A 23,613-nucleotide genomic window follows, 5' to 3' on the forward strand; every position below is an offset into this window, starting at 1 on the left:
TTTTGCATCAGCAATAACTTGATTTAATTAGGAACTATATTATTTCTTAAATCTGAGTAATTTAAAGATAAACAAATTAAATATTAAAAATTATGTCAAAGCAAATATTCCCATATCTGTAGATTATCTGCAGGCTATGAAAATTAAAAAAAAACATAAACATACATAATACATATATATGTAGATGGATTGATAGGAAAACCTATCTATACCTCCATAGATTATTATGACAGCCTTCAAACTATAAGATATAAAATTATTATACACATTTGAAGATTGGCATCTTTGAGACTTAATTAATTCATCCTTCATATTAAAATAAAACTTTTTGGTTTAAACAAAAAGAAATATATATTTCATTATATTCTGAAGTCCAATCAAAATGTTTTTTTTTTCCATTTGAGGAACTAATTTAAAATAGTAGGTATTAAATATTTAAGACCCTTTTCCATTCTAAAAAAATTATTTTTGAGAGTACTTGAAAAGCTTTTGTCTATGTAGCTTCCATTTATCAATAGTCACCATATTATTAATAAAAGCATCTCAGTTTTATTATGAAAAGAGTATAAATTTGTGTACCCCTGAATGTGCCTCAGGGACTCTCAGCTAATCTAGAGTTAAATTATACCTGTTATTAGACACATCCATGATAAAAAATAAACAGAATTTTTTGGCAAGATTAAGAAAAAAATATCGACAGCCTTGGTGTCTTGTTAGGTTACTTTAAATTTTAATGTTTTCTTTTTTCCTCAATTATATATAAAATAATTTTTAACTTTCATTTTTAAAAATGACCAAATTCTGCTCTTGTTTCATTTCTTTCCCTTCTGCTCTCTGAGATAGCAAGCAAACTGATAGAGACTTTACATGTGTAATAATGTAAAACATTTTTCGATATTAGTCATTTTATGGAAGAGGACTTGAATAAAAATAATGAAGAAAGTTAAATATAGTATTTTTTGTCTTCATTCAGACTCCACCAGTTCTTTCTCTGGAAGCAGTTAACACTTAATTAGGAAATAAAGTCATATGGTATATAGAGGAAATAATAAAACAATAAAGGGTTGTTTTTTCTTTTTTAATTTTAAGGGATTAAATCTTTTTTTTTAAGTTCAAACTTTGTAGAAATATTTTATCATATTCAAATGTTTAACTTATAATTAAAATACAGAATATACTTTTCCAAGTAAACATCTCATTATTTACTAAATCTTATCTTATATAATTAATGTAGTCCTTAAGAAAGGCATAGTAAAATTGAATTTTGGCTAATCAATGCCATTTTAAACTACTGTAGAAAAAATTTGATGCTAAGGAATGTAAAAATGATTGATCATAAAAACAATTAGAACCTTCTTTATCTGTTTTTGTAAGTTAAGATGTTCATATGTTAAATTTTCTTAAATTGGGTTACATATGAAACTACTTTCAAATGTTAAATGTTCATGCTGACATTTTATATATGGCATTAAATATATGAAAAAAGTTATTTTCTTAGTCAAATATAATGGGTGAGTTCTAATATTACAGGAAAAGCAATGATAGTAATGATTTACATAAGTATTTTACAGGTTCTGAAATTCTGGCATAATTTAGCCTTCAAGAAATCAAATGCCTGTTGGTGTCTTTTGTTTCAATTAGAATCCAAATCAGAAACATTTCTCAATATAATTAATTCCATCAAGGAGAGATCTAAATTCTTTTCAGACCATTCTCCTTATGTATGGTGTCTAATTCTGATCATTCAGAACAATGGTAACCTGAGAATTAATTAAATAAATAAATAGATGGCTTAAGGATGTGGGACTAAAGTTCATACACAGGTCTCCACTTCCACTTTCTAGAGTTGTCCCAGAAAATTAATCCTAATAGATCCAGTGGGAGAAGAGATTATATAATTTGTTTCTTGACTTGTTTTCCTTGTAAAGCTTTTTTTACCACTCTGATGGCAGCTTGAAATTATGAAATGCAACAGGTGCTAGTCTACCTAGAAAAGCTACCTATCTTGGCATCATCCTCTACTCATCACTAACTCTCACTTTCCACTTATAATCTATTACCAAGATCTGTTGAATTCACCCTTGCATTGTATCTCAGATATGCCCCTTATTCTGCTTTGATACTTCCCCCTTCATGGTGCAGGCCCCTATTACCTCACATTAAGACTAGTGCATTTGAATTCTGATTGGTCTGCCTGTCACAAGTTTCTCTTCCCATTTCAACCCATTCTCCATTCAGCTATCAAAATGGTTTTCAAAATTTATAGGGCAGGTCATACCACACACACACACCACACACACACACACACACACACACACACACACACACACACACACAGACACAATCAATAAACTCGATCACCTCCAGGATCAAATACAATATCCTTGGTTTAGTTTGGCATTCAAAGTCTCCTTCATAATGTAGGCTCCTCTTGGCACCCCTACCTTTCTAGTTCCCTTTTACCTTATTGTCTGCCATATACTCTGATCCTGTGACACTGGTCTCCTTGCTGTTTGCATACAAATAAAATTTCATCTCTAGTTTCAGGGTTTGGTCACTGGCTGTTTTACCATGCCTAGAAATTTCTCCCATTGCATTTATGCCTCCTGGATTCCCTGAATTACTTCAAGTCCCACCTAAAGTATCACCATCTAAAGAAAGTCTTCCCCCCACCCCCATTCTAGTATCTTTCCTCTTATTTTCTATCTGTTCTTTATGTATTATCTTTGCTATTGTCTTCCTCCATTTGACAGTAAGCTCCTCTAAGGAAGGGACTGTTTTTTGCTTTTCTTTGTATCCCCCAGTGCCTATCACAATGCTTTGCACATAAAAGGTGCTCAATAAATGATGACTGACTGAATATCCAGTGACCAGCATCATAGAAATTCATCTGGCTTGTTATGTGGAAATAATTTTCCTTATCTTTTTAGATTCAATTTTGTGTTAACTATACTTAAATATATGAAAATAATCAATCAACACAATATAATAGGCAGCAGAGAGAAATGCATGTTAAATGGCACAAAATCCACAAAGTAATGTCTGTTACATCAGATCTCATAACAGCAAATTACCTTCTGACATAGCCTCACAGTATCACATGTACTACTCTAAACACAATATTTAACGATATGGCATCATTATTCACTGCTCTATTTTCCCCAAATTGTACTGAAGCTTTATGTGAGCTATAGGTTTAGAGTCTCTCCATAGTCTCTTACATATAGCTGATAATACGTAACTACTGAAATTAGCTCTCATATATATAAAAAAGGAGTAACTCTTACCAAGTAGCCCTCTGTGTACTGAAAGTGCACTCTGGAACTCTCTTCTGCTGTTGGGCTCAGAGGTTTCGGGTCAGACATTGACCTCTGCATCATTTTTGCAGACTTTGGGCTTGCTGGTGGAATCTTTGCCATGTCTGGATGCAATATTTTCTGAGGGCTGATATCATCAGTGAGGGGTTTTTCATAAGGTACAAAGGCTGATTCTAAGGCTTTGCCTGGTGAAATTGGAGAAATGGGTGAATAAAGGACTTTTGGAGATTTTGGTGGAGATGGTACAAGCTGTAGTGTGGAATCTGCCCGAAGATGAGATGAATAACCTATTTCTAAAGGTGTCGGACGTTTCTTGTCTTTGGGTGAAGATGTGGCACTCAAATACTGAGGACTCTGTGCATCTGGGTCTGCCTCCGTTTGACATCCTAAACTTCCACCTTTGTATGTCTTTTCAGGAGCTGAAATGTGTTTGATTATTTCCACTTTTGCGTCCACTCGAGCACGTATGGAAGGTGTTCTTATGGTCCCAACTGGCTCAGTCTGCACTGATATTTCTGCCACTGTTTGAACAGCTATGCTAGATACCTTGGAAAGAGGTTTGGTCTTGTCAACGTCAGTAGTGCTATCACCGTATTTCCCAGGACGTGATTTTCTCCGGGATCTACTAGGCATATCCCATTCATCTTGATCTTCATCATCAGTTTGGACACTTGTATCCACACTTTTTTTACTTCTTCTTCTCCTATTGGTATAACTCCTGTCTGCTCCATCTTCATCATCAGTTTGTACTCCACTGTCTACTATCTTTTTAAAACCCCTGGGATCCTCCCCTACACTTTCCTCGAGCTCATCATACTGGCCTCGCAGCTTGGCTCCAGAGCTCCTCTTTTTAAGTTGCTTTTCTTCTTTCGCAACAACATCATTTAGAGGCACTTCAGGACCAGTACTCAGTATGCTGGGAGGAGCAATATATTGAGTGACACCATCAGACTGAACAGTGTACCAGCCTTGGCTCTGTGGGATTTCAATGGCTACCACAGCTGAAGCTGTGGTGGTAACATCTTCAGTGGGCCAAAACTGACTGCTCTCTCCCACTGGATACTGACCTTCCAGAATTGCTTGTTCACTGGTGGTTTGTGGAGAGCCTGTACCAGACGGGTCATAGTTATATTGGTATATCTGGCGGATCTTTTGCTCTTCTAGCTGCTGGTGAAGCTGCTGCTGAAGCTGCTGGATTTGCTCAAGTTGTAGCTGTTGCTGCGCTAGTGTTTCTTGCCTCATCATAAACTGAGCTTGTCTTTCTTCTTCTTGCTGTAAGAGGAGGTGCTGCTTCATAGACTGCAACTCCTCCAGTTTCTTTTGAACCATAAACTTCTCCTGCTCTCGGAACCTTTGTATTTCCTGTCGTTCCCACTCTAACTCCTCAGCAAAGCGCTGTTGTTTAATTTTCTCGAGTTCAAGGAGCTCCCGCTCCATATCAAGCTGTTGCTGCTTATCTTCTTCAGTCCCAATGACAAGAGCACTGTCTTCTCCAAGGACTTCCGGGAATACCTCAGATGCTGTGGTCAAAGTGGGAATAACATCAATGGCCTCAGCAGTGAGACTTTCCACAGCCAGAGTTTGCAAACTTGTTTCTAAATCTATAGCAGCCACTGAACTGTCCTTCTCAGATGCTCCTGTTGTTAGGAAACCATATGATCGAGGTAATGGCTGCGTCTGCTGCAAAGCAGACAAAGACGTTATTGTATCAGTTGTATGAATGCCAGACAAATCCCTCACAGTAGTGCTGAAAATAGAGCCAGGCTGGGTAGTGATAGCAAATGTAGAAGGGATTGGAGTTGCTACTGAAGAATAAACTACACCATTAGAGGATCTCAAAACACTCCCCACGCCAAACTGGGCTCCGGGTGGAGGGGTCATTCTTGCTGTTGAGTACTGTGGCACATTAATCCCAGTGCCTGAAATAACTTGTCGAGTCTCAGGATAAGGACCTGTGGTCTTGCTTGAATAATCCATTACCTCACCTGAAATACAGGGTAGAGTTATAGTCCAGTTCCAAAAAAGAACGGTGCTTTGTGTGTCTGAAAACCCTCTCATCTTGATGAATATAATGGAGACAACTGCATGCAAATCCATAGTTTAGCCTACTTATATGCGAAGAACAAGCAACGTTGAACATGCAGGCACATGCAGACAGTTTGGGCAGAGCATATGTAAAATGAAGAAATTAAAAAAAAATGCACGTGTAGTTCACAATATGCCAGGATATCATTGAAAAGAATGGGAAAAAATAAACATAATGGGACAAAAAGGATAAAAATTTCATCCTGAAATGAGATGAGCGACCCCATAATGACATTTCAATGAAAGATCTGCTGCCATGTCATACTGACCTGTAGTTATTCTTCCAGAAGTTAGATCTACTGCTGTATCAGCCCCTCCAGTATAATCAAAGGTATTCTTACTTTTATAGAGGAAAACTCCAGAGTCTGCTAAGTTCGTGTCAGACATGGAAGGCTTCATGCCACCCATGCCTCTATAACCATACGGCCCTGACCGATCATACTGGTAGTGGTCATCTCTATAACCGAACCGATCTTCTGGAAGAGTGGTTGCAGGCTGTGGTGTTGTACAGCTTCTTCCAAATGGTAATTTATAAACAACATCACAGCAAACTGCTCTTCTTCCTGCAGTCAAATCCACTGGTTTCTCATCATCTTCTATGACTGTAGTCACAACACCTGAAGAAGATTCATCCACTGTGACTACAGTTCGGTGAGACTTCGTAGTGCTGAGGTCCACTGCACCACCATCTTCAAGCCCTTGAGATGTGGAGAAATCAGCCCATCCATTTGTAACACTAGGTGGTGGTGCAGTGACAGGTTTGGTGGTAGGCAGTGGTACGGCATGGGCAGAAGTACTTATAGATAAGTTTATTGGGGCTTCCTCCCTAAGGGTAGGGTACACCTGGGCACTTGTTTTTCTGTAAGGAGGCTCAGGATGTTTTGACGTTGTTAATTGAAGTGGTGTCATTGAATGATCTACCCCAACCAGGCTTTCTGTGCTTGTGGTATAACTTACACTAGCTGTACATGTTACAACAGCTATAGTGTCTGTGACCAGGGCTAGTGATGTCACTACTGATGATGTTGCACTGAGATTTATAATAGCAGGTTGAACAGTGCTGATTTGTCTGCCATGTGCCTCACTTGCTGTAACCTGTCTTCTTACATCCACTGGAGAAGCAGACAGATCCATGCAGCTTCCGGTTATCTCACCATCTACTTTTGGTACCATACGCAGATCAATAACATCTCCAAAGAGTTGAAACTTTCCATTTTCTTTATATCTTGGTTTCTCTAATGCTAATGGTTCTTGAGGTATAGGTTCTGGAGGAATAGTTATGGAAACACTACTTGAATCAATACTAGGAACTGTGCTATCTGCTAATGAAATCATAGTTTTGGTCACTTCACTTGATAGTAATGGAGTTACTGAGCCTTGGCCTATAGAGAATGAAGATTGTGTCATGCCTGGGGCAGCAGAAGGAGCTTGTAAAGCACCTGAGGTATACAGGCTCTGGTCTGGCATGCTCTGAAGCTCTATCCCTGTCACAGGAAGAACTGTGGTAAATACAGGCTCAATGGAAACCAATTCCTTAGAAGGTGAACCCAGAGGCCAGCTGGTCACTGCCTGACTAGTTATAGAATCTGTTGGAGTTCCTGGTTCAGATGGCAATGTTATAACAACGTAAGTCTCCATCAATGATTTGGAAAACCTTGGGGAGGACTTGTTAGAATGTGGTGATAAGGGAGATGTAGGAGATGGCAATTTATAATCTGCGGAAGTCACTAAATTCAAAGTCATACTTGAAGTTAAGGGTAAACCTGCTGGTTTGGGATGTGTATCCACTTGTATCTGTGTCGTTACTGGCGGTTGAGGAATTACTGGTTTAGGAGCAATTGGAGGTTTGGTTCCCTCAACAGATCTATGAGTAAATACAAGTCCTGATGGAATTGAAGATGGCTTAGGTGGAACAGGAGGTGGTGCAGGGGTGTATATTTTTGTTACAGGTGTCCCATTGTTCCTTGGGGTAGCAGTAGCCTCCACAGTAACAACAGTGTCAGCTGAAGGCACAACAGCAGCTAGTGTCATTGGAGGAGCTTTCACTGACCTCTTCTTAGGATAAATAGCAGGCTTAGGTGGAGTTGGTGGGGGAAGTGGAGGAGGAGGAGGAGGAGGAGGTGGAGGTGGAGGTGGAGGTGGAGGTGCAGGAGCAAGTGGGGGTGGGGCAGATGAATCCAAAGAAGAACTTCTCCAAAGAAGAGGAGCTCTAGGTGCCATGGAAGGAACTGAAGAAGCTGTAGGTGGTATTTGTGATACAGTTCTGGCCATATCTGTGACCTCTCTAGATAGAGAGGAAATCGTTGACACTTGATCACTAACTGGAATGGCAATGGTACTTAGAGGTGGTTGAGCAGGGGCAGAATCTACAGAGCTAATTCTGAGTAATGATGGTTCCTTACTTTTATCTTTATAAGCTTCCAGAATGATGCCGTTTCCATTTTTACTCTTAGTTTTTCTTCCTGTATCTTCTTCTTCAGATACAGATGAATCAACAGATAAAGAGTCAGAAAGTGACTGCTTCAGTTTGGTTTCTTCAGGTAGTGTGACAGAAAGTGGAACATCAGGAAGAGAAATTGCAACATGATCAACAATAGTTTTATGAGGAGGTTGGGCAGTCTGATCTAAAGATATATCGATTCCTGAATATGCTGTTGTGTCTACTGGCAAGGGAGGTAATGATGGAATCTTTTCGGAATCATCAAATTTAGCTAGTTGGTCCCCAGTATCTGTAAAAACTGCAGTTGCAGTTTCTGGTGCAGTAATTGGTGAGGAGCTATCTGTTGTACAAACTGATGAAATGGATGATGTAAGAGAAGGCGTGTCAGATGGTAACACAGATGTTGCACTTTCCGAGGGCTCAGAGTATGCTAAAACTGATGATTCATGGGCAATTATCTCTTGAATTTCTCTGGTATAATCAGTTATATATTCATCTTCTATTTCTTCCGGCGAAAAATGCTGTGTTATTTTCACATCTGGGATAGAAAGTGTCGCACTACTAGTCGAGTCTGTAAGTGAGGCTCCTGAGAGAATACTAGATGTCAATGAGGTATCTGGCATTCTGTCAAAGTCTATTGTAGGCTCTGTTACATCATGCTCAGTGGCTGGTTGAGTTGGACTAGATCCTGGAGTTAGCTGCATTTGTTGCCTCTTCATGAGTTCCTCATAGGCTGCATCTGCATCTAATAAATGTTTTTCTTCACTTGTTGATGTTACCATAGTCCCTAGATCCACAATTTCATGACTCTCAGGAATTATGTATGAGCTTGATACAATATCTTCTTGAGGCACCATAGAGTGTAAACTCTCTAGCTCATAAAATTCTTTCTGCAGATCAGAGATTTTCTGCATAGGATCTTCATAGATTTCCTCTGGTAGTCTCATTTTTCTCTCTCTCCCACCCGGATGAATAAATTCACTAGTCTCATCTTGGCTTGGTAATAGACTGCTATCAACAGCAACATTGTATGTATCTTCTACAAGAGATTCATAAATATAATCTTCTATTAGCATTCCACCATACAATGGCTCTTTCTCAAACACTTCATCCTTTTCTGTTGGAGCTGGAAATGATTTTGTTTTGTGGGATTTATGCATTATTTCTTCATACATTTCCTCAGCACTTTTTAATACCTTTTGACCATCATCTTTTTGAATTGCAATAGATTGTTCATCTGTTGGAGAGTATAAAGAAACAGCTGTGGGCAATTTATAAACTTTTTGCACTTCTATTATTTTTTCTGGGCTAATTTCAAACCCTTCTGGGTCTGATTCTATGCTGGGTGAATATTCAGAGCAAGAGGATCGATGCAACTCCTCCATCTCTGCAGCCTGACGTAATTCTTCTGTGGGAGATGCATCTTCAATTGGAGAGAGGTTGCTCGGTGGTGTCTTTGGTCTTTCTCTTCTTCTCTGAGCCCGAAGTTCATCTTTATCTTTCTTTGATTTTTTACTGGAACTCTTTCTTTGTTGCTGTTCTAATTCACGTTGTTTTTCTTGCTCCTTTAATAATTCTTCTTCTTCTCTCATTTCTTCTTCTTCTGAAGAATCTTCAATAGTGGGGAGAAGAGGACCATGAGATCGGTGTCTAGATTTACGCTGTTTGCTCTCTCCCTTTTTGTGACTAGGACTACTGTCACTATCCTCATCAAGAGATGACACTGATGTGGGAGATGTGCCAGGTGTGAAACTAGAAGCATGAAGGCTAGAAGATCCTTCTCCTCGTGACCTATCTTCTGGTGAATCTGTGAGACTTTCCATTTCAAGCTCAGGTTCTTCATCAAAATATAAACTTGCTTTCTTTTGCACAGAGTCTTCAGAGAATTTATCTGTCACTGTGCTATTTAACTCAATGGTTTTGAACCGTCTAAGACCTCCTCCACCAGTAACAGTGAGTTCTTCACTCTCCTGACTTTTTGTTTCTCTGTATTTTAGTTCTGGACTCTCATCAAATGTCTCATCATCTTCATCATGCCAAGAATGACGTCTCCCTGCGTCATCATCAAAGCTCGTACTACTTTTTCTAGTCAGTCGTCTATGCTTCCCAATTATCCCTTTCCCTTTTCCTTTTGTTTCTTCCTTCTTCTGACTCTCACTAACACTAATTTCTTTGAGTTGTTTCCTGATGAAATCATCATCATCTGAACCAGAGGCATCTTCATCAGCACTCATCTCTATAATCTGTTTTCGAATGAAATCTTCATCATCTCCTGATCCCTGACTGTCTTCCTGCTTATACTCATCACTGCTTGATGAACCAACACTAGTTCTTCTTTTCCTTCTTGAGACAGGAGAGTTTTCACTCTCACTGCTATCTTCTAGGGAATCATAGCGCTGCCTTCTAGCTGTTCCATCATCTACAAAGTCAGTTTTTTCTTTGAGGCCCTTTATGGAAGGAATACTTTCTTTTTCACCTTTTACAAGGATATCTTTCTTTTCTTCTTGAACTTCCTTGAGTTCCTCTTCTTCTGAACTATAAGATTCCAGTGTGACAGGAAGATCCTTGGTTCTCTGTTGATCTTTGGGCTGCTCAGGAACCCCACTATATAATTCTTTTTTCTTTTCTGATTTTTCATCAACAAGTGAGTTAGCTTGAGCTTCCAAAATGGACAGAACAGTACTTTCTAATTTTGCTAAATCTGAAGGACTGGTAGGGCTAGTTTCCTGAGAAAGAGAATCTTTTTTCAGTCCCTTCAGCAAGTCCTTTTCATCACCTGGTATAAGACTTGGAATTTCACCAAGGGAACCTGATATTCCGTCAGAAGAATATCCTGTGTCACTTAAACCTTGAGGGCTTTTCTGTTGTTGAGAACTTGATGTATCTGATTTGTCATCTTCCTTTTCCTAGGAAAAAAGATATATCAAAACTTAATGTTATGGAATTACTATACTTATCATCTCCATACCTACAACTAACTCATTTGAGAAATATTTAGTAATCATTAGTTACCAATCTTAGGAAAATACTGAGCCATTTTTTTCAAAAATGTAAAGTGAATATAAAATATTTTTTAAATTGTGATCTAAAAGATTTTTCTCTTTCACACACATATGTGTTATATTTTTGTTAAGTGCATCACCCTTTGATGATATATTTTTCCACTGGAGGTTGAACTCATGTGAGTAACACTTCATGACAACTTTTTAGTGTCATTTTATTATATCACTTTATGTAAAATATGATTACATTTCAATTTTATCTCAACGCTTTAATGTGGTAACATAAGAAGCAAAGCCCAAGAGAAGGCAATTGGCTTGCCAAGGTCAAATAGAGAGTAAAGATAGGAGCCAAGATTTTGAATTAGTATTTTTACTACAAGTTTAGTATCTTTTTTTTTTCTTCGTCTTAGGACACTGCCTTTCGATATATGTGTGACAGTACATTCAGAGTATTTAAAATATATTTTAACATATGAATGAATATATTCTCAGTTAGAAGGACCCAAGTGACCTACAGTCAGAAAACCAGGGGTTTGGAGGTAGCTTTTTTGCTGATTAATAGATTGGAGGGCATGGGATTGAAGTGGAAAGAAAAATCTCAATATGTTTTAATGATGAAATATAACAACAAAAAAGTTCACTCATTCTTGAGTTACATGAAGAGTCAAAGGAAGCATGAATAATTGTCATGGTTGTGTAGAATAGCTTAACATTCACATATATATTGAAATAGATGATATCTAAGATTCTCTCATTCTGAGTTTCTATGATTCTGAGAATGATCTTGGCCAAGTCACTAAATTTCTTTCTGTTTCTTCAGCTAAAAAAAGAGGTATAAAGAACCTGTTTTTCTTGTTCCATCTGGTAAATTGAAGAAAAATAAAAGAATCATTTAAATACATAAAATTACATTTTAAAATGTAAATTATTTTAAGTTTTTTTTTTTCATTTTTACTACTACCTATTGAACCCAATGAAAAGGTAACTAAAAGTCTTACAATTCCTTGATATCAATTATTTTCCTTCAACTTGTCAAAAAATAGAAGCAACAACAAACAAAACAACACAACAAAACCTGGTCCCCAAACTAGCTATAGTTTCATAAACTTAACAATGATTGAATAATTTTCTATAATGGATCTTAAGACATTTTTAAATGCTTCTGATATACATATTTTCTGATTAAAAGCATTTTTGCTTCTTGTACCTCTCGATGATAGCTTTTTCCAGTGAGGCTAAAAAAAGTTATACTGCTGTTTCTTAAATTTTAGGTCAAATTAAACCTTTTATTCTTTAGAGAGAAAAAAAATACTTATTTTTCTGGGAAAACACATTTGTTTTTTAGACGATTAAAACTAATGATTTAGAAGAATTTTTAAGATCAGTTTTATATACCATACCTATATTTGACATCTATTTTAGCAATTATTATTAGCAGGCAATTTGTATTTAATATCAAAGGCTTATGTCAGATTTGTGAACACTTAAGATTACACATTTGGTAGAGAGCCATTTCTATTCAGTTGATAAGATGAGAAAAATACAAACAGCTGTATCCATCCTTTCATATTCTAGAAGGAAATGACCTTATTGATTTCTCTTCAGGAAAGAAATTTTTTTTCTCTACTTGGAAGCTTTTGTCACCACCCAAAAAATAAGACGTAGTGATAGTTGCTGGCTGAAAGACTTCTAGCATACTTCTTTTTTTTTAACCATACACCCATTCACATCTTAAGGAAACACATTTCAAGAGTAAATAAGATTAGGAAGCTCAACCAAAAATTCAGTTGATCCTCACAGGTAGAGAAAATTCTTTTTACCTTTTCACAAGTACCCTGAATATATTTGCATAGACCATCCTGTATATGATCTTGCGGTAAATCCTTTTTCATTCTATCCCCTTTTTCTTATCAATGCCACATTCAGTGGGGAGAAAAATCACCTTGACTTAAACTACATTTCTATATAATATTCTAAACCAATGGTGTCAAATTCAAAACATATCTTTGTGAGTGGTATATTAACTTGGAAAACTCAAAATTAGCATTATCTATGTTATAGGGTATTTGTATTTATCTTGTGAAACATTTCACAAATAACATTTTAATCTTATTCAGGAGTACTAGGGAGTGTTGTGAGCTGCTTCTATGCTGCCAGAGTGCTGCAAATTTGACCACTATTCTGGATCATTCACCATCATATATTTGTACATGGCCTTGTCTTGATTTCTGCTCTCTAGGACAAATTCTTTTTAGCTATCATCATTACTTCTAACCAAAAAGTGCTGCCATTAATATTTATTTGTAATCATACTAATTCCAAACAATGTCTGAAAGATGCTTATATCGACTGTCATTGTTGCTTATCATGACAGAGGAAATATGTATAAGAGAAAGCTAGATAAAGGGAATATCACTATTTATGTCCATGAAAGGGTATCAGTAATTAACTAGACAACCAAGGGAGTAGGAAGAGAGCAGTGGCCCTGAAGTCAAAGGACCTATGTGCCATTGCAACCTCAGATGATACCCATGGGTGAACTTGGGCAAGTCTCTAACTTCTAGGGCTTGATGTTTTTGTTTTTTAATTTGTCAAATGAGGAGTTTGCACAAAACAGTCCCTGGGTTGCTATCTACCTTTAGATCCAGAATCTTAGGGTACCCATAAAGTTGGTCTCAATTTAATCTTCTCCTTAGCTTAACTAGCCCAAACAAGGTGGAACATGGGACAAACAGACATAAAACACAGGTTTGTTCATTCCTCAGTTATTTTTAGGTAAAGGTGGCACAAATTTATCAGTTAAAAATCCCATGTGGCTTTATACAAGGGTAGAAAAATGTGTTCCCTTTGTCAGGCAATTTGGCAACCCAAAGGAAGACCTGGATCCATTTGTTTTCAGTATAATGTAATTCATTTGAACAACTATTTATTAAATGCCTTCTATATGTAAAAATCATCTTAAATGCTGGAATAAAAACAAAGATGTATAAAGTGTAGTCCATGCCCTGGAGATATTACAATTTTTAGCCCACATATATAAGTAACTAAAGGGAAGGATAAAACATTGTAAAGCATTAGGTGTACAAACAATGTGTGGTTCAAGGAAAGAAAATAAATTATTTCAAGGAAAGATCATTTTAGGAAGAGAAGAACATTTCTCAGTGTGCCATCAGAGGATAAATTCCTAGATACTTATGTGTCTAGCAGAGAGAATTTTTGAGAAATCTCAAGAAAGATGAAAATTGAGAAAGGAATGAAAACTGCTTTTGAAATCTAATTTTAAAATCCTTTGTATTTTATTTATGTAACCATTGTCCCTATTAAAATCAATGCAAGAGTCAGCTGTATTTTAGTATCACTTACATTCTTTGAACATAACAGCACTTCAAGTGGGATGTGAATCTTGCATAAAAATAACGTCATTAGTATTTAGCATTTATGTGAAGATTTTACAATTTGTTACTCTTGATGGAGGTGGTGAGTGGGAAGAAGTGTGGTTAAAGCATATAATGTTTTCCTGCTTGTAATGTTATTGTTCAGTCCTCTGAGAAACACATTTTCACTCTGGTTTTGAAAGCACATTGCCATTAAAATCTATTACATAAAAACTTGTATTTTTATAATGCATTGCATTGTTCCCATGTTGAGAATTATGACCACTTGGGTCCTTCTACTGAGGCAAGATGAAATGATTATTCAAAGTCATCAGAGGCTAAACTTCATTTTCACTTGCTACCCAGGAGTAGAAAAAAAAGAGAGAATTAGATTGCATTTTTATCCTAATTTTACATTGTCACATTCTACAGAGCATATGCAGTTTTATAAGAATGGTAAAAATGCAGTAAGAAAGTATTAATTAAATCAAATAAGGAAGATTTTTTTCTATGCTAATAAAGTCCCTACCAAAGAATAAGTAGTAAAATCTGTCATGTCAAAATTAACTGTGATTCATTCACATTTTTCTATGATTGTGATTTTTTGTAGACCTACTATCACTGATCTAGAGAGGAGACATTCTAATTCAAAAATAAGGCCCCATATTCAGGTAAAATCTTTACATATTACTCCTTTTACTCAGCCAGGATCCTTCACTCAATGCATTCAGATACAAAATAGTAGGTGAAATTTCAAGTTTGGATGTGATTGAAGAATTCATTTTTTCTCCTGCTTACCATGTTTCATCAGTACATAGTGGTACTTACACCCAAGGGCTCTGATAAATAGCTGTGGAGGCCTGGGTTTGGCTAATCAAACTGACCAAAAAATTTGGTCCCCTTTAATTATGAATCAATAGGAAAGTTAGAGCCATATTCTCATTTTATTAACTGGTTAGTAGATATAGGATGTATACATTTAAAATGTAAGAGTTTGAATGATGCTATAAAAGTCATAGGTAGGCAAAAAGTTTTATCTTGTTGACACAATCAAAATATACACCAAAATTTCCTTTAAATCTCTATTAATTGAAGAGAGAATCCTGACTAGATTTTAATTCTATAAAAGCTAAACAAAAATTGATATTACATAATGAATGTGATGATTGATAATAAAAAAAGAATTCTATAATTCTGTAAGGCTTAATAACTTGCTAAACAAATAATGAAAATAAACAAAGCATAAGGAGTACCATTAAGACTCACTATTGAAACAATACATTAACCTAAATAATTACAATGAAAGGAGAATGTGAGAAATCTTATAAAAATGCATAAAAAGCTATTGGCTTAGTCAAGGGAGAAATCATTTCCAGATGAGGTGGAAGGGAAAAGCTACATGGATGCTATTGAAATTTAGCTGGGCTCTGAAATATGAATAGGATTTTGGCAAGAGGAAATAGAAAGGATATTTTATTTAGAGGGAGTGAGGTAAGGATGGGGAGACAGAGAGACAACCTGTGATTTCACTGAGATAGGGATATACTGGATGAGTGAACTAGTGTGTTGGCTAGAGCATATGACTTGGAGTCAGGATCATCTAGGTTTAACTCTTGTCTCAGGCACTTGTTCGTTATACAACCCCTGGCAAGTTATTTAACCTTCCATGACTCAGTTTCTTTACCTGCAAAATGAGGTGGCTCATTTAGGTGGTATTTAAAGGCCTTTCTAGCTCTACATTTATGGTAATAATATCTCTTTAACAAAGGAGATTGGCACATTTTTTGCAACTTTTAAGAGAGTTTCCTAGAGCACTACAGAGAGGCTAATCCTTTGCCCAAAATCATATAGCATCAGAAATGGAACTCATTCTGAATATTGCTGTCTCTGAAGCCATCTCTCTACCCACTACACTATGCTGATTCTCAAAGACAGAATGACACGAGCCAAATAACAAGTGGTAAATCACATAGCATAAGTTGGGAATGGTAAATAGTTTAATTTGGCTTTAAATGGGAATGTATAAGGAATAGCACAAAATAAAGTTGAAAATATTAGTCTTTCTTAAGCATTAATCTTCCTCTTGGCAGAGCACTACATTGGGATTAGATATAAGAGTGAAAGGTATCAAGTTTCATATCACATATTCTCTCTCTTTATAGAGATGATAAATGTCCTTTCCTATTTAAAAAAATACTACTCGTTCTAAAAAACTCAACTTATAATTAATGATTATACATCTAATGAAGATACAGGGCATGAGACAATTAACTATGTTAGTACATTAAATGAAATCTTTCAAAGATTTTTAAATTTACGTTATTGACATTTTTTGCAACATATAGATTTCCTAAAATTATGGAATCTTATACAGAGCTGGGTGGGACCTGGGAGGCCATTGATTCCAATTCTCCCATTTTAAAAATCATGAAACTGAGGCATAGAAAAATTAGGTGACTTCCCAGAGTGCTGGGGATTCATATATCTCTTCTCTAGGAGTGAGATACTGCCCAAGGAGGCATAAAACTCTGACAAAGAAGATGGTTTCCCTATGTTCAAACTCTCAATAGAAATACTCTAATGTGAAGTTCCTATCTCTCATTGTAAGAACATAGCTCTTCCCCCAGGGGAATAGAAAGGTGACTCTGGACTCAATCCTTCCCCTTTATTACCTTTCTCATTCTTCTCCTGCACCATCACCACTATACTCATTCTTACTAGTATATTTATACCAATCACCATTTCTTCACTGTCCACTCACTTTTTTCCTTGGAAGGAGTATGGCCCCCATTCCATTTTGTCCATCCATTATGCACATTTAAGAAGTCTCTCATGCTGTAACTTGATAACATAGCAGGGATTTTTATCTCGCACTGCCTCAGCTCAGCAATCCTGAACCTTTTATACTGCCGAGTCTTTAGGTTCTACTTAACTCATTTCACTCTTGTGTCTTTTATTTTGTGTTAATAACTTAATTATCTGTCTTAAAAGAAAAACTGAAATAGCCATATTATTTCCCTCTTTCTCTATAATCATTTATCCATTTCTTTGACACTTTGCCTCTATTTGTGACTCTCTCTTTACTTTTCTCCATCTCAATAATAACTACTAAGATAAATGATTACTTAGTCTTTCTTTGGTTGTATTAATTTACCTTTATTGTATTTCTATGTGATGATTTTATAAACTGAATGCTCTGTTTATTTCTAATCTTTTGTTTGTCTTTTCAAGAATGCTTCAAATACCTTTTTTGTCAGACATCTTCCTTTTTCATTATTGATTATGTTCAAGTTTTCAAAGTATGTTATTTTGGATTGTACCTTAAGTTCTATTGACTTTCTTAATATACTCTTCTATCATCTCAAATTTCTCATGGCTGTAGAGTAATCCTATGTCATTAAATTTGCCTTTCGTTCATATTTGAAGGATTTTATCTAGGATGCTTAGAAAAATCTGATATTTTTCACTGAAATTATTAAATGTGGGTGACTCTCTTTTCCTCTTAATGCAAGTATTGGTGTCTATATTCAGACAGATTAATTGTTTTCTTGTAATGTTTCTGGAATTATAGTAGCAGAGTTTATGGTTTTTTAAATGTCACTTTTGTAAAGCCTACAATTATTAAATTATCTGTTCATCTGATCATCAAAGTCAGATCCAACGGCTTGTCCAAAATTTATGTTCTTTCAGGGTCATTTCATTTTGCTTCCTTTGGGTCAAATTTTCCTCCACTTCAGTATGTTTATGTTCCAAATTTGCCTTTGGAGAGATTCTTCTTTTATTGTGTTTCAATCTTTTATATATTATCCTATCTCACATTCTGGTCCCTCTTATTTTGCTTGTGGATATACGTCCAAGGCTGGCTACAAAGTTTTACCCTTGGGGTTTTACTTCTATTTTTCCTCTGTTCTGGAACTACCTCCCAGACTGCAACCCCAAAAGATATTTCTACTCTTCTCCTTTATTTCATATGAGTAAATATGGTCATTCTACATTCTATCTGTAGCTTTACTTTGTCTGAACTCCATGGAACAAGACATGTCATTCCTACTCTCCTCCTTTGCCAGCTTCTTTTGTGTATTTTCTATCTCCATTAGATTCTAAACTCTATAACAGAGACTATCTTTCTTTTTTTCTTATTTGTAACCCCAGAACTTAGCACAGCGCCTGATAGGTAAAAAAAAGAAACAAACAAACAACAACAACAAAAAAAAACCTAGGCATTTAGAAATATTTATGGAACTGAATCTCATTGAAATTGAATCTGCTATTTCTTAAAGGGGAAGGGGAGAGGAAATGGTTTTTTTCTGCAAGTTCATTTTAATCATAGTGTATGCCTAATGTACATTAGGCCCTGTTTTCATTTGTGCTCTTCTGAATAAACAAGCACACTGTGGTAGTGATAGCACAAGGGTGCTGAGTTAGCACTTTAAATATTATCATTCTCTGGTATTAATTCATACATATTTTACTTTCTCTGGATTTTCTTTTTTTTCTCTTGTGGATTCAATAGCATTCATGTCCATCACTTATATAACTAAACCCAGTAGTCCTCCTTTTAAACCAGTTCTTCCTTCCAAGTTAAAAATTTCTCTCTGTATTAGAGTTATTCACTTGATCTCACAACTTCATAAATTATTTGACAAATCTTAAAACACTAAGATAGATAAATCACACCTGTTATTTATCATTAGTTTTCAGAGTTTATGTTTACTATTTATTTTCATTACTCTTATAAGCTAAATGGAAACCAAGTTTTCTTGATTCCATATCTAATCCAAGCGAATCTAATCAAAAATACATTTATTAGGTACCTACCATAAGCAGGGCAGTTTGCTGGGCCTGGAGGGTAAGAAATTAAAATGAAAATCACTTCCTATACTCAAAGAGTTTACATTCTATTGGGGATGGTGATAGCTAACATTTATATAGAGCATTATTGCTAGGGCAGCTAGGTATTATAGTGGAAGAGAGCTGGACCTGGAAATAAGAAGACTTGAGTTCAAATCTGGGTTCAGAGATTTATTAGCAATATCACCCTTGGCAAGTAATTTAACCCTATTTGCCTCAGTTTACTCATCTATAAAGTAAGCTGAAGAAGGAAACAACAAACCACTCCAGTATATCTGTCAAGGAAACCTCAAATGGGATAAAGAAGGGTTGGAGATAATTGAAATCACTGAATTAAAATATATATATATAGGGGGCAGCTGGGTAGCTCACTGGATTGAGAGCCAGGCCTAGAGACAGGAGGTCCTAGGTTCAAATCTGGCCTCAGATACTTCCCAGCTGTGTGACCCTGGGCAAGTCACTTGACCCCCATTGCCTACCCTTACCACTCTTCCACCTATAAGTCAATACACAGAAGTTAAGGGTTTAAAATTAATATATATATATATATATATAGTACCTTAAGATTTTTAATAATTATGTATATTGATAACAGCAGTCACAGTAATAATCATCATTTTTATAATGCTTTAAGGTTATATAAAGCATGTTTCATCTATTAGCTCATATGAACTTCATAACAACCTTGTGAGATAGTAGTTATTATTATCTCCATTTTATAGATGAGGAAACTGAGCCTGAGAGGCAAAGTTACTTCCCCATATTTACACAGATAATTGTCCAAGGCAGGATTTGAACTCAGGTCTAACTTAGTCGAAGGCCACCATTCTATACATTAACCTTTCAATCTTGCTATCTAGCTATATTATCTCATTTGAACCCCACAAGTCTATGGAGGTAAATGTTTTTCTCATTTTATAGATGAGAAAACAGGCAAAAGAGATTAAATTATTTTTCCAGGGCCACCTAGCTAGTATGTCTAATAACTGAATTTAAATTCAATTCTTCCTTACACCAAGTCCAATACTATAGAGCATCCAAATTATTTTTCACTTGTGAAATCTCTCTTCCAGATTTTCCCTTTTTAGTTCTTCACTGCTCTACCCTCAGATAGATATCAATTATTGATTTTCTAGATAATTACTAAGAATTTACAGATAGGTATTCTTACCTTAATTCTCTTTGATCACCCACTCTTATCTCTCATCAAAACCTTTCTTCATAAATTACAAGAATAATCTTTCTTAGAAATACACATGATCATGCCACTTCTGTGTTTAAACATCCTGGGTACTCCTTATCACATTTAAAGTCTAGGTACATAGCCAATTCATAAAGTAAAATATACCTATGTTTGTACATATAGCCTTCATGAAAGAGAATATGCATTATCATCCCAAAATATGTTCCTCTAAAAAGTGATTATGGAAAAGCAGCAGGATGTGATGAAATGCAAATGTGTGATCTTATTTAAAATTTGTAAAGGAAGGCAATCAGAAGAGGAGATAGGACAAGATTGCATTTGAGAAATTGTGCAGTGCTAAGCTACTTACTAATGTAAAACCTCACTCTTTAAACAATTATACTTTCCCATTAATGAATTTATATTTACAAAACACTCAAAGGTTTTCAAAAACTTTTAGATATATTAAATCTTGGATCATCAGAACAATCCTGTAAAATAGGTACTATTATTATCCCCATTTAACAGATAAGGAACCCAAGGCTGAGAGGGTTTTGTCTTGCCTCAAATCACATAGGTAATAAATATTTGAAACAGTATTTTAACTTGATTATTCATGACCCTAAGTCTAGAAATTAATCTACTCTAGCAGAATGCCTTGTGTATATTCATAAAATTAGTGTTGATGTGGTAGTCCCCCCCAAAAAAAATCTAAGAAGATATGAAATTTCATGAAAAAAAGGCAAATCCAAGGAAGTAGTTGTCTCACTGTACTCTAACTGGTCAGAATATGTTTGGACAACATTCAAACCACATATTTTAGGGGAAAATATTGATGAGTGAAATTTAATTATGGCATATGTGATCTCTGAAGAATCTTAGAATAATAAAATTAGAATGGACCTCATGAGCCTAACTGACATTCATTCTATCTAGTCCTATCTATATTGGAGCAAAAATTCTCTCAACAACAAACCTAACATGTGTTTATTCAGTCTTTACTTAAAGGCCTTCATTCAATAGAAGCCCCTTCCCTCCTAAAGCAGCCCATTTTAATTTTGGATAGATGTAAAATTAGAAAGGTTGTGTTGTTTTTTTTCCTCCTAGTCAAGGGAAAATCTGAGTCTTTACAGTTTCTGTTTCTTGCTATTCATTTGTCTTATGGAATCAAAAAAAGAAAAAAAAAGAGTACTATCCTTTTGTATATGTAAGGCAATGGAATCTTTCTCCATTCATCTAATTCCAATACTTCAAGAAAGTTGACATGTTGATTTTAAGTCTTTTTTTTGCAAAAGCCTTTGCTTTGAAGTAATTATGCCAATTAGTTATTATTAAAAGGGAATGAGTATCCAGGGACTTGTGAGCTACAATTTTAAGAATGTGTACTTGTAGAGTACCCTTACCTAAGGTATGCTTTCTTCTTGGAGAACCTAATCTGTGAGTTCAAATTGGTGTATTTTGAAAAAAAAAACACTGTTCTCCTTGTCTGCTGTTACATCCTCTCTCTGTAGTGTTAACATAAAGAAAGAAAAGTGTGTTCATGTTTGTACCTGTGATTTCACAGAGAAAGTAACTGTTGAATTTTAGTCTGTAAGTTGAATAGTGTGGACTTGAATAACTAGATAAAACAATTTCAAAAAATCAAAGCAACTGGAAAGAAAACCAAATGTTTTTTTTGTTGTTCCTGAATTTTCATAATTATTTTTCCAATTTAGATGCATAGATAATTCCAAATTAACTGAAAATTGTGCCACCTTCCTTTACTCTTTGAAAGTGAGAATGTCTCTAAATAGAATTTGTGTGTTTTAGTTAAGAATTAACTATATGCACACAAACTCTGTGTAAACATTTAAGTAAACAACAATAACAACAACAAATGAACCACTTACTATTTTTTCTTTCACTGTTTCCACCTGATCAGGTTTTACTAATGGTGTTGCTGGGGGCATGGCATCTGTTTTCTGGGTCTTCTCCTCTTCTTTGGGCAGACTTTGGGAAATGATAGGCGCTGAATCCTCTGTCTTGGTCTCAGCTTGTTTTTCCACTTTTACCTCCTTAGATAGCAGGTCTAAGGATTTCTCTTCAGCAATTTGCACTTGAGGTTTTATGATGTCTTGAGACTGTCCTTCTTCAGGTTTTTTCCCCAAATCATCAGGGTCTATAATCTTCTCTATCAATTTAGTTTCCTCCTGCTTTTCATCTGTGCTTATCAAAGGAGGCTTCTTTTCAAGCAGAAGTATCTCTTTTTCCTTTTCTACTCTTTCAAATTCTTTTTGTGCTTCTTTTTCTTTCTTTTTTTCTGTTACTTCGAGAGGCATTGAGGATGTTTGGGGGGATATTCCCTCTGTCACGGGAGGCTGACTCTGAGGTACAACTGTTTTTTGTATGATCTCTGTAGAAACAGGTGGGACTGCAGGTGGCATTTTGCCCATATCCCCAAGTTGTCCTGATATTGCTCTCTGGGTCTGGCAGTTTAAACATAGCCATTCTTGAACCTAAAACAACAAAAAAATTCACCATTGAATAGGTCAAATATATAAAATTCTAGCACAGAAAAGCCATAAATCAGTGATAAACTCTTAGTACACATTTTTCTCTTCCTTTTCTGGTGGATGGAGGAAAACTTCTTTTGAGAAAACAATATTGGTGTTTGAAAAGTTGATAATAATAAAGAGATTTTGACACTTTTGAATTATGTTTTATGTTTTAGATTCAACAGTTCTTACTAAAATAATTTAAATTTTCAGGCTGTGAACAACTTAATTGCAATTTATATAGAAATATATATGAGGCTACAGAGTTTCCTAATTGTGAACATATAGAAGAATCCATGAATGTGTTTATTAGGTTTTTCTCATTTGGGGGTTATTTTTAAATCACTTTTTATTGACATAATTTATTTTTATGTCACCTCTCATTCTTAGAGTATCTTCCTATCTACTCCCAGAGGGCAACCTCTTATAATAAATGATAACAAGGTGGGTGAGGGAAAGAGAAAAATGATTTCAATTTTTATCCCATTTAAGCTAAAGGAATGACTTTCACTGATTTCAATGCAAGTTAATAATTTTTTACAATAATAAGGTATACAGTGGCTAATTAGACATATTGAGAGGTATAATTAGACTTCTGCATTTAAATACAATAATACTTTTTTAAAGGATCCAGTTATTTCCCAAGACTATTTTTTATGTATTACATATAAAAAGAGCATGTGTGTATATTCATTTTATGCATGGAAAGGTATATATTCACATATGACACATATAGTCACATTCATATTTATACATACATACATACATGTACATAGATATATATGCATATGTATGTGTGTGTTATATCTTTATGCTGGAGCAACTAG

General features: G+C 35.5%; 1 protein-coding gene across 1 annotated transcript in view; it reads right to left on the bottom strand.

The window, feature by feature from the left end:
- Nucleotides 1–23,613, bottom strand: part of PCLO (piccolo presynaptic cytomatrix protein) — a 555,993-nt gene that overhangs the window by 282,293 nt on the left and 250,087 nt on the right. Inside the window, exons 4-6 of the mRNA XM_044677248.1 lie at nucleotides 22,142–22,747; nucleotides 5,672–10,748; nucleotides 3,288–5,302 (exon numbers count right to left, since the gene is read on the bottom strand). Of these exons, the coding sequence (XP_044533183.1) occupies nucleotides 3,288–5,302; nucleotides 5,672–10,748; nucleotides 22,142–22,747 (7,698 nt within the window). The remainder of the gene's footprint in view (nucleotides 1–3,287; nucleotides 5,303–5,671; nucleotides 10,749–22,141; nucleotides 22,748–23,613) is intronic.

Source organism: Gracilinanus agilis, chromosome 5 (genome assembly GCF_016433145.1).
Source record: "Gracilinanus agilis isolate LMUSP501 chromosome 5, AgileGrace, whole genome shotgun sequence".
Taxonomy (NCBI): domain Eukaryota; kingdom Metazoa; phylum Chordata; class Mammalia; order Didelphimorphia; family Didelphidae; genus Gracilinanus; species Gracilinanus agilis.